General features: G+C 47.8%; 1 protein-coding gene across 1 annotated transcript; it reads right to left on the bottom strand.

The window, feature by feature from the left end:
* Nucleotides 1–667: 667 nt before the first annotated feature.
* Nucleotides 668–9,853, bottom strand: KPNA2 (karyopherin subunit alpha 2). Its single transcript, XM_004592975.3, has 11 exons — nucleotides 9,710–9,853; nucleotides 8,710–8,807; nucleotides 8,455–8,592; nucleotides 5,551–5,639; nucleotides 4,086–4,354; nucleotides 3,785–3,879; nucleotides 3,445–3,708; nucleotides 3,066–3,299; nucleotides 2,325–2,507; nucleotides 1,657–1,806; nucleotides 668–1,008 (listed from the first exon to the last, which is right to left on the bottom strand). Exons 2-11 carry the CDS (start codon nucleotides 8,782–8,784, stop codon nucleotides 916–918), a joined length of 1,590 nt encoding a protein of 529 aa, XP_004593032.2. The 5' UTR covers nucleotides 8,785–8,807; nucleotides 9,710–9,853; the 3' UTR covers nucleotides 668–915.
* Nucleotides 9,854–11,911: the final 2,058 nt, after the last annotated feature.

Below are 11,911 nucleotides of genomic sequence, written 5' to 3'. Positions count from 1 at the left end.
TTCCACTTGTAGCTCCAGAAGACTTTTAACTTATCTCCCCGGCCAGTGAGACTAAATACTGGCTGAGGGTTTCTAAAAACCGTGTTCATTTTTCTGTGAAACTAGTGAAGACGATGTCAGATCAGTAAGTACCATGAGGGGAAACAGCTCAGAACAAAGCCAGGAGACTCAATCAGCAAGGAGAAAAGGCAGCCTTGCCAGCATTGCAAACTTCCCATTAAATCACTAAATAACAGCTACAAGCAGGCCTAGCCCTACTGAGCCCAGCCAACTGGGTCACCCTTCATTTGCAACAATAAGAGCGCCATACTGGGTTCAGCGCAATAGTGTAGCCGTTCAAGTCCTCACCATGAGCGCACCGGGATCCCATATGGGCGCCGGTTCTAATCCCGGCAGCTCAACTTCCCATCCAGCTCCCTGCTTGTGGCCTGGGAAAGCAGTTGAGGACGGCCCAAAGCCTTGGGACCCTGCACCTGCATGGAGGACCCAGAGGAGGCTCCAGGCTCCAGATCCACTCAGTTCCAGCCGTTGGGCTCACCTGGGGAGTGAACCATCGAACGGAAGATCTTCCTCTCTGTCTCTCCTCCTCTCTGTATATCCATCTGTCCAATAAAAATAAACAAATCTGAAAAAAAAAAGAGCGACGAATTAGAAGATACAAGGAGAGGAAAGGGGTGGAATTGAATCTTTATTTACAGGACACTGTAAGATACGAAATTCCACAGAAATAAGAAACTCATTCAGAGGACAAGCTTCATACAGTATGTACAGTTTGGAACTGTTCAAGTATAGTTTTGTTGTAAAAGTGCTACAGTAACAAACCACATTTAAAAAAGAGGTCTTAGGAGAGAAACAGTAAGACAAACTTTTACCAAACAGTGCACAACAAAACAACATCTGTCTCAGCTGCACAGCTTAGAAGTTAAAGGTGCCCGGTGTCCCATCCTGCACTTGGAAGGTATAGCCTTCAGAGGTAGTTCCTGGCACAACATTTTGATCTTCCTCTTCCTGAAATATTAAAAAGCAGTGATCCCATAAGCATGGCACATTCCCAAGCAACATCCCACCTTTAACCCTGAAATTGTATTCCGACACAGGAGAAAAGGGTTGTTGAAACTTGGTCAATTCATGAACGCCCGGGTTCCAAATCAGTCAAACAAACCCACCACAGTGATAGGGGAGACTTTTCTCCACCTGACACTTTTCACTAGGAAGGACAGACCCAGAGTAAGGTCACAGGGTTTGCCTACATCTCCAGGAACAATTCTAAGACATTCTAAGACTGTCAAACTCTCAGGCAAAATCATCACTAACCCAAAGAATGAATGGGCAAAGATGCCAAGCCCTAAGCAAGCACACAAACTGCAATATTAACAAGGATACTGAGGCAGTTAGGTTTGGGCTCATTAGCTCCCTGTTAATGCACATCCTGGCTCGAGTTCTTCAATCTGAGTCACCATGTCCGCCAGGAGACCTGGTATGAGCTCCTGGCCCCTAGATTCAGCCACTGTGGGCATTTTAACCAAATATGAGAACTCTCTCAAAATCTATACTTAAAAAACACAGAGCTCATTTTAAAAAGTACAGAGGAAAAAAAAACATATCACTCTCAAATGTGTTATCTTCCAAGTTGTCATTAACAGTACAATCACTCACCTCTACAGAGAAATATTTCTCAATCAAGTTTAATGAAGCCCTGTACACAGATTCATTTTCATGGTTTTGAAGAGCTTCAATTTTGTCCAAGCCTCCACATTCTTCAATCATTATACTTAGTTTCTCAGTTTCACCTAATTTCTCAGCAGCCTAAAAGGAAAAAAAAAAGTCCAGTTTACTGGCCTGAATTCTGAAGGCTCCACATCAATGAAGCATCCACATTTGAGCATTAGTATGTAGAGACAGAAATGTGCATCAACAGTCCCTTCAACAATCCTACTGATCTACTTTGTTTTTAAAAATCCAATACAGAGGGCAAGCAGAACTGGCCACACAGTTGACAGACGGCTCATTTTATTATTCTAAATCAAACTTCTCTGTGTGAATTTCCAGAAAAATCATCATTATCAATCACTAAAGCAAAATGCCACATACTGGCAGTGTTAAATAAATCACAAGTAAACAAGAAAAGTGTCATGTCAGTAGACCTGAAAGGCACTGCCAGGCCCTGGCAGGTGTATGAGGGATAAACGTCTGCATGGGATCTTTCTCTGCCTCTTAATTAGGAGAAAGATTGGCAGGGTTTTTTTGTTTTTGCTACTAATGAGTACTCTTAGCTCATTTCAATTAGTCCAAAGTCAAATAAATGCCATCAGGTTAACACTTACCTGAAAGATATTTGAAATGGCATCCAGAATGACCAAAATAATTTTGGTATCTTTTGCAGTTAAAAGGTTCATCAATGGTTCTATGATGCCGCAACGAACAAGGTATACAATCTGCTCTACTGTCCCGCCACTTGTATAGTTGGTTACAGCCCAGACAGCTTCCTTTTGTGTCTTAAAGTCTGCCTATTAAAAAAAGATGGCTTATTTCAGAACAGTTATACAAATGAGATTCCAGGCCCGGCGGCGTGGCCTAGCAGCTAAAGTCCTCGCCTTGAATGCCCCGGGATCCCATATGGGCGCCGGTTCTAATCCCAGCAGCTCCACTTCCCATCCAGCTCCCTGCTTGTGGCCTGGGAAAGCAGTCGAGGACGGCCCAATGCATTGGGACCCTGCACCCGCGTGGGAGACCTGGAAGAGGTTCCAGGTTCCCAGCTTCAGATCGGCGCAGCACCGGTTGTTGCGGTCACTTTGGGAGTGACAGTGAATCATCGGACGGAAGATCTTCCTCTCTGTCTCTCCTCTCTGCACATCTGACTTTGTAATAAAAAGTAGATAAATCTTAAAAAAAAAAAAAGAGATTCCAAAAGTTCCATATTACAGAAACCAGTTGTGGTTGGTTCTTAAACAAAAGGGGTTATTGACTGCTAGTTATAATAAACAATATCCAACAACGTACTTTTGGAAACTCGTCAAGTTTGCCTATAAACACAATCATCTGATTAAATCCTGAGGCTTCATTACCTTTGAGAGAACACCGACGAGGAATGGGACTAATCCATGATTCACAACCTGCTGTATCTGGTCCTGACGCCCAGCTGTGATGTTGGACATCGTCCACGTGGCCTCCTTCTGAATGTTAGTTTTGGGGTTAGTCAACAGGCTGGGAAAGACCGCAAGCGCTCCTGCATCGATCACAACCTGTGTCTGTTCGTCCGTCCCCGTGACAATATTCCCGATGGCTCTCAGCGCAGGGGTCTGAAACGGGAAGAAATGACACCAATCACCACTTGAGTATTTTCCAGTTTGGAGAAAAGGCCCACTATGTCCTGAAATAGGCACCATTTCACTGTATCAACTGATGTGTTCCCTGTAGTTTGTGTTCTAACAGTTGACAACTTACCACAATTGGCAACTCATTAGAAGCTAGAAGCTTCACTAGCTGGGGCACAACTCCCGTCTTCACAACCATTTCGATCCGCTCATTTGGGCCATCAGTAAGGTAGGAAATTGCCCAGCAGGTATCTGCTAACACTTCTGAATCATCATGTTGCAGGAGACGAACTAAAGTAGGAAGAATCTGCTCAACAGCATCTAATGGAGGTGCCGGATTCTTGTTGCGACAAAGGTTTGAAAGTGTCCAGGTAAGATTCCGTAAGTAACCACACTAGGGAGAAGAAAGAGCAGTGAGCGAGGTCTCCTGCTGAGGCACCAGAGGTGAGTGTGCGGTGCTGCTCACTTACTGCCAGAGACGACATATCAGGAACAGCCAGAAGAGCCAACAGCGGGTCAATCGCACCGTATTTGATAACCAGGTCTCGGAAAACGGAACCATCCCCTGAAGAAAGAGCAAAAGGCAAGCTTATGCCAATGCCCTTGACTAATACTATCACTGCTGTGACTGGAATCCCAAGATGTCCCCTGGTAACCCGCAGCAAGCTTCAAACTTGACACAGAGCTATAACACTATTACTTATAATAACAAAGGTCATTCTCTCTACCTCATTACTAGATATTTCTTTGTCCAAATAACCCACCAAGTACCTGCAATGTTTCCTAGAGCCCACACAGCCTGTTCACTAATGTGAGCATGGGGAGACGCCAGCAGAGCAATGAAGGCTGGGATAGCCCCTCCATCCACGACGGCCTTGGTCTGTTCCGAGGTCCCAGAAGCAATGTTAGTGAGTGCCCAGGCTGACTCAAACTGAATAGGGTTGCAATCTGTTCTGCCCAAGAAAGACACGAACTTGGGAATCAGACCAGCCCGGATTATGTTGTCAATTGGGGGCTGTTTTTCCCTGGAGAGCAGTTTCCTAAGAAGGGACAAGAAAAAAAACACAAGTTGAAGGTCTTAAGTTTATACATAAATAACTTCAAATTAAAAAAAAAAAAATTCTCAAAAGACTGAATTCAAGAGTTTAGAACATAAGGTGGGCCCGGCACAATACTGTAGTGGTTAAAGTCCTCGTCTTGCACACACCGCTGGGATCCCATATGGGCGCTGGTTCTAATCCCAGCAGCCTTGCTTCCCATCCAGCTCCCTGCTTGTGGCCTGGGAAAGCAGTAGAGGACAGCCCAAAGCCTTGGGACCCTGCACCTGCATGGGAGACCCGGAAGAGCTCCTGGCTTCGGATTGGCTCAGCTCCAGCCAATGTGGCCACTTGGGCAGTGAACCATCAGATGGAAGATCTTCCTCTCTCTCTCTCCTCCTCTCTGTATATCTGACTTTCCAATAAAAATTAACCTTTATGAAAAAAAAAACAACAACATAAGGTAAGAAAATCACTACGTGGTAAGGCACCCTGGAACTCTATTACCACGAAGTCCATCCTCCTCCTCCCCAGAGCCTGACTAGGAACCACGCCACTTCTTTTCACAAGTATCTGCAATCTAACAAAGAGATTCTGCAGTGTTCACATGCATTCCTCTTAATGGGTGTGTATCTTGCCTGTAATCATTTACTATTTGTTTTTTATTGTCAGGCTGTCAAAAAAGTATTAATCCTTTGTGATTTCTTGAGAAGCCAAATATATTTTCTGATAGTCTGCTTTTCTTTCCAGTGTCTTCAAATGCCATTGTGTCAGAAGTTGTCTCTATAAAAATTACACCGAAAGGGCCCAGCACAGTGGCCTAGTGGCTGAAGTCCTCTCCTTGAACACCCGGGATCCCATATAGGTGTTGGCTCTAATCCCGGCAGCCCCACTTCCCATCCAGCTCCCTGCTTGTGGCCTGGGAAAGCAGTCGGGGACAGCCCAAAACTTTGGGACCCTGCACAAGTGTGGGAGACCTGGAAGAGGTTCCTGGCTCTTGGCTTCGGATTGGCTCAGCTCCGGCCATGTGGCCACTTGGGGAGTGATTCATCGGATGGAAGATCTTTCTCCCTGTCTCTCCTCTCTGTGGCTAGTTTCATGTTATCCATATCATTTATCTATTCCCTTCCTACCAAAAAAAATAAAACAAAAACAAACGAATCTCTCAGGTGACCCACATTATAACACACGAAGCTTACCTGGCAGCCTGAGTAGCTTGTAGCTGGCTTTCCAGATTGTTACTGGTTATGCCTTTGACAATGTCATCAACAGACCAGTTTACAGTGGCCTGAAAGAAAAATGGAATTTTAGGATTAAATACAAATACATTACATTGCCATTGTGAAGCTAATTTTAGGTTTATGACCTAAAAGTTAGATTGTCATTTAATTTTGATATTACATGTTTTATATGAAGAATAGTTCAAACTTGCTTCCTAAGAACCTTTTAATGGAGTATTGGACCCGGCGGTGTGGCCTAGCGGCTAAAGTCCTCGCCTTGAACACCCCGGGATCCCATATGGGGTTCTAGGTTTCCGGCTTTGGATCGGCACAGCACTGGCCGTTGCACTCACTTGGGGAATGAATCATTGGACGAAAGATCTTCCTGTCTCTTTTCTCTGTATATCTGACTTTGTAATAAAAAATAATTAAACCTTTAACAAAAAAAAAAAACAAAAAAAGAACCTTTTAGGGAAGTATAAGTACGTAGTCACTAGAAAAGGAACCTGAACCAGAACATCCTAATGGTTCCTCACTGCACGTGCACTGCAACGCGCTGGAGACCTCTTTCCCTAACTTGTAAGCGATGTACTCCTGTGACAGAGCTTATTAAATCTGTTGTATGCTGGGAGTCACAGCGGAAAGGCTGGAGAAGCAATGCTATCATTCACCCAAAGGCAAGGTGTCCAGGAAAGTGTCCGACGCAGCAGATGCCCACATCCCATGGCAGAGGGCCTGGCTCTCAGGCCAGCTTCAGATACACCCTGGGAGGCAGCAGATGACAGCTCAAGTAACTGGGTCCTTGACAACTATATGCTGGAGGACCGAGATCTGGGGCACTGCACAGTAGCTAAATCCTTACCTCGCACACATGGATGTGAGTGCCGGTTCCAACCCTGCTGCTCTTCTCCCCATCAGCCACTCTGCTTGGGACCCTGCACCCACATGGAAACCCCAGAAGAGCTCTTGGCTTCAGATCAGCTCAGCTCCAGCTGCTGCAGCCACCTGGGGAGCTAACTCGCACATGGAAGATCTTTCTGTCTCTCCTCTCTGCATATCTTTCCAATAAAAAAAAATCTTAAAAATACAAAAGAACTGACTCAGGTATGATAGCATAGTGGTTAAAGTCCTCGCCTTAAATGCACCAGGATCCCATATGGGCTCCAGTTCTAATCCCGGCAGCCCCACTTGCCATCCAGCTCCCTGCTTGTGGCCTGGGAAAGCAGTTGAGGACAGCAATCCTGTACCCACATGGGAGACCTGGAAGAAGTTCCTGGCTCCTGGCTTAGGATCAGCTCAGCTCCAGCCATTGCGGGCGCTTGGGGAATGAATCATTGAACAGAAGACCTTCCTCTCTGTATATTTGCCTTTCCAATAAAAATAAATAAATCTTTAAAAAAAAAAAAAAAAGGTCAGACTTTGGGCCCCTGCACTTTCATGGGAGACCCTCAAGAGTCTCCGGCTTCCGTGGGGTCCAGCCCTTTCTTTTGCAACATTTGGGGAGTAAACCAGCAGTAAGAAGATCTCTGCCTCTGTAACTCTGTAAGAAATTTTACTCAGCAACAAATTAACCTTAGCTTATGGTCATGTATGACTTTCAAAACACCACTTGAGGGCCCGGCACTGTGGTCTAGCAGCTAAGTCCTTGTCTTGAATGAGCCGGGATCCCATACGGGTGCCGATTCTAATCTTGGCAGCCTTGCTTCCCATCCAGCTCCCTGCTTGTGGCCTGGGAAAGCAGCCGAGGACAGCTCAGGGCCTTGGGACCCTGTATCTGCATGGGAGACCCAGAAGAGGATATGGACTCCTGGCTTCAGATTGGCTCAGCTCCAGCCGTTGCAGTGACCTGAGGAGTGAATCATCAGACAGAAGATCTTCCTCTCTGTCTCTCCCTCTCTGTATATCTGACTTTACAATAAAAAAATCATTAAAAAAAAAAAACTTTAAATACTATTTGAAAAGAGATTCACTCCTCAAGGGCTGGGGGTGAACACAGGGTTTCTCACGTGGGTGGCAGGTATCGCAGTAGTGCAGCCATCACCTGCAGCACCCAAGGGTGCGCATCAGCTGGCAGAAGCAGGCCCAAGGCTCCTGGATCACTAGGTGCTCATGTCAGAATGCAGCTGTCATCTAGGACAAAGGCCCTGGAATCCCTCTGACGGACTACATACAGCTTCTCTTGAGATGTCACTCTTTGAATGTATGAGTGCGGTGGTTTCTTCTTTCATCACTGATGAGCCTGTGAGCAGCTAACACGCCCCCAACATTCTCCTACTGAGGAAACCTCTAAGTGTTGGGGTCTACATTCTCAGTCTTTCAAGTTTGCTGGAAATCTTCTGCCAAAACTCTCACTGCGAATCTCTCAGAGGTTCTTTTTCTAAAAGCCCCCTTTTTTCCTGGTCTCTTCTTTGCTGTGCATTCCTGTTAACAGTTTCATTACTTCATGAGATCCCATCCCACTGAAACTCATTACTGATCAAAACATCTTGTATGACTGTGTTTTGGAAAAAAAAATTAACAATATACGGCACACAGTGAAGGGATAAGTAAACTAACAAGCTACTGTATTTCAGGAGAAAAAAAAATTTGAACAAGTACAAAACATAGAGCGCCACAAAAGGTCAGAATGTATTGGAAAGTGGTTGGTACTGGACACACCAGTCAACACTGGAAGGGCCAGCACAACGCAGCCAAGCCACAAGGAAACCTCGAAGTCCAAGCTTGAAATGGCCTCGCAGGAGCGTGTGCAGGAAAGGCGAGGACGCACACCATCAGTGACTGGCAGAAAAGTCACCCCACAGGTGTGCTAGTCAACATCTTAGGAAGAGGAATCCTCAGGTTTCCAAGCACAGCCCCACATGGACCGCCCACTAGAGCACTCACTTGATTGCTGCGGTTTTCCTGCAGCGGAGAAGTTGCATCGTCTGGAAAAGAGCTGACGTTTCTCCTTTTCAGCATCTGATCATCCTTCCTGGCTTTCCTTAGCTCCACATTCACTTCTATTCGGCGCCGTCTCATTTCCTAGATCATACAGACATCACCTGTTAGTTTGGGTTACATTAAAAAAGAGCTTCCAAGGTTCCCAACCCCGTCAACAATCTGAAGTTATTAAAGCACCACCACAGAAAAAGTACTCACTGTACTGTCTTTTCCCTTGTTTTTGAATCTGTTAAGACGCGCAGCCGGGGAATTGGCATTCTCATTGGTCGACATGGTTAGGAAGTAAAACGAATAGGCTAGAAGACAGGGAGAGAAAATCCCCGTTTATGCTTTTGTCAAAGGACGCCCCAGAATGAGCACTACCAATCTGTTAGCACCCATACAATGCCAGTCGAAGGAGGGGCCCCAACACCCCAGGGCAGCCAGCCATGCCAAGTTTAGTACTAGCCACACTGAAAACGTCCCCGCAGCCACATTAACAGAACCACAGAATTTCAATATGCGCCAATACAATTAATTGCAAAACATTCCTATGTTATCAATACAAAATAACTCAAACCTGTCAATAAAAAAAAAACAAAACCGCTATCTTTGCCCATCCTAAAGTTGAGAGCGTCCCCTCAATTCGGACCAGCTGTGGGACCCTGGTACTGGGGAGGGGCAGAACATGCGGGCCCTGCGGAGGTTCGCCCACCCAAGCACATTCGCCACACCGGGAAGTTCAAACATTGAACAACCTGCCTCAGGCGGACGCGTCTCGTCAAGCCCGAAAACCTGCAGCCCGAGCGCCGCTCACACGTGTGCGGTTCCCAGAGCTTTCCGGGGTAAGAGCCCGAAGCGGCTTAGCGGCATCCGAGAGCAAGGACGCCGCGGCGGGCACGGCGACTCCGGGACCGACGCGTCCGACCCTTCCCAACCGCCACCGCCACGGTCAGCCCCAGGGAGGACGCCGGCTCCGCTCGGCCCCTTTGCCCAACTTTCGGCCCTGAGCCGGACGCGGTGCGCCAAGGCGTTCGGTGCCGCTTCCACAGCCTCCGCGCCGCGACCAGCGACGACGCCCCGAAGGCCTCCCGAGCGACGGAGGCCCAAGCCAGGCCCGGCGCGTCCCCGCGGCCTTCCCACCCGCCACCCACGAGCCGGGCGCGGCCTCGCAGGCAGCCGTTACCGCCTGGGTGCGGGCTCTGACCCCGGCCTGTACCTGCACGACCGGCTCAGGCGTCCCCAGCAGGCGGTGTGGGCTCACGGGCTGGCGGGTCAGGTGCCCTAGAAACGTCCAACACGGCTCAGCCCACAGACGGTGTGCCTCGTGCCGCCGGCCGGCGCGATTTAAATTTCCCGGTGACTCCGCATTCCGATTGGCTAGTTCGAGCCTAAGCTTGGCACCCATTCGTGGATTTGAAAAACACGTTAGCGGGGTAGGCGGTTCCTAGCGCCTTAAAGCCGAGCGTCATCTCGCGAGATGAAGGAGCGCGGGGCCGAGCGGTGGGAAGGGACTACATTTCCCGGCAGGCAGCGCGAGGGGGCGGTTCCAAGACCCCGCCCGAGCCTCCGCCGCGCGGTGTCCCCGCACTTGGGTCGTTTGTCTGCAGGGCTGTCTGACCAAAAACGAAAAAACGGATTCTGCACTGTGAGCTTGAGGGTCTGACCTACCCATAAAATGCTTAAAAACTGTAAAAAAAAAAAAAAAAAAAGCTCTACGACATTAAAAATGTTTTTAGTTTTCCCAAAGAAAAATTTTTAGCCCTGTTTTGCTGATACAACGCTGCAGAAACTAACTGGACAAGACTTTCTGGCTAACGGAAAACACATTGGTCTCGGAATTTTCAAGGTTTTTTTTTTCCTTTTTATTGTGTCATAAAAGACTGTAGAAGCCTCCACCATGGTAGCAGACGATTGTGCTTCACAGGTCCTTTCAGTTTCAAAGAACTACAACTCTTCACCCAGATTTGCCAAGTGTGGACATGAGGCAGCATGTGCTGCTTTGCTATGTGTGTCTGTGTGGGGGTTTTTAAAAATTATTTCTTAATACGTTTTTGAACCCTTTGAAAGTTTCAAAAATGTCCTGTTAGCCATTAAACATTTCAGGGTGTGTCTCCCAAACAGAAAGCTCTTCCACTGGTCTGATCACACAGCCCTCATCGAATTCAGCGACAAACTTGCACTGTCCTGGTGTCACTATGCCTTTCAAACCCAGTGACGTCTTCGATTGTATTTTATGCATTTCCAAATCGAATGTCTGCCGTTTGTTTTTCTTGCGATGGTTATAAACATCAAGATTGTGAGCCAATTTTTCTGTGTTCTAGAGGGCAATTGTACTGATTTTTTTTTTTTAACTATAAATAGTTACAGACAGCGAACTTTGTTCGCTTTTGCAGGACTCGTTCAGGGAGTTGCTCGGGAACTCCCACGCAGCGTATTCCCAGCCCCCTTCAGTGCAAGAATGTGGAAGGAATTCAGCCTGAACCGACGCGCAGGCCTCCCTTGGCTGCAGTCAATGGTTCAGGCCAGGCACATGACCTAGATTCATCCAGTTGGGAAGCCTGTGTCTTTTGTTTCCAAGTTCGAGGTAGGAAGGCGGACTTCTGAATAGAGGGCTGGGAGTGCTGGACAACAACCAAGTTGTAAAGCAGTTCAGCAGCACTCTGGAGAACAGCCTGCCCTACTCTGAGGCTTGCAGGGATTCTGCTGGGGGTGCACAGCTTGCGGAGCAGAGCTTCTTTTGGTTCAAAATAGTGACTGTGGTTGGGCATGTGACACCACAGGGCTGCTTGGGACAGCCACATCTCATCCCACAGCGGAGTTCCAGGCTTGACTCCGACCTACTACTGCTTTTCTAAACCAGCTTCCTGCTGAGGTGCACTGCCGGAGGCCGCAAGTGATGGCTCCAGCACTTTAAACCAGCACTTATTCCAGGCTCCTGGCTTCCGCGTGGCCCAGCCAAGCTTCTGGAGCTACTCAGGAAGTCGGTCTGAGCTTGCAAGATGGATCTGCCCAGAATTTTCCCGGAAGGTTGAAGTGTACATGCAAGGATGGAATTCAGCGAGCAGGCTGGCAGGTGAAACACCTGTGGCCCCCTTCAAAGGGCCACTTACGGCCTGTGACCTCAGGCAGTGCCGGCCTGGGAAATCCCCTAAGCTTGCTGGCCAGCGAGATTCCCTGATTGGGAAAACCTGCCCAGCCACTGGAACACTCACCTGAACTTCTAAAGCATTGCAGCTGAGCGCCAGCTTCCGGGTTTGTAGTCTGTGGCTGCAGTGGCCAGCTTCAGGCTGTCCAGTCGGCCCAGGCATCCATAAACCAGCTTGGCTAACCCTCCTTGGCTGTTCTGGCGAATTATTTTAGCTCTCAAGGTGCCAGTCTCAGTTACCTCCCATGACATGACTTCTGGTTTCCTGCCAAT

Source organism: Ochotona princeps, chromosome 17 (genome assembly GCF_030435755.1).
Source record: "Ochotona princeps isolate mOchPri1 chromosome 17, mOchPri1.hap1, whole genome shotgun sequence".
NCBI classification, from domain to species: Eukaryota; Metazoa; Chordata; class Mammalia; order Lagomorpha; family Ochotonidae; genus Ochotona; species Ochotona princeps.
This window is presented reverse-complemented; position numbering and strand designations above follow the sequence as displayed.

What these genes read in the sequence shown, in the direction of transcription:
- KPNA2 (XM_004592975.3), bottom strand. Translation starts at nt 8,784, where the DNA reads ATGTCGACCAATGAGAATGCCAATTCCCCGGCTGCGCGTCTTAACAGA. An exon ending in CTAATGAGTTGCCAATTGTG is followed by an intron (nt 3,300 to 3,444) that starts GTAAGTTGTCAA and finishes TTCCCGTTTCAG; the next exon opens with ACCCCTGCGCTGAGAGCCAT. An exon ending in TCGTCGGTGTTCTCTCAAAG is followed by an intron (nt 2,508 to 3,065) that starts GTAATGAAGCCT and finishes TTTTTTTAATAG; the next exon opens with GCAGACTTTAAGACACAAAA.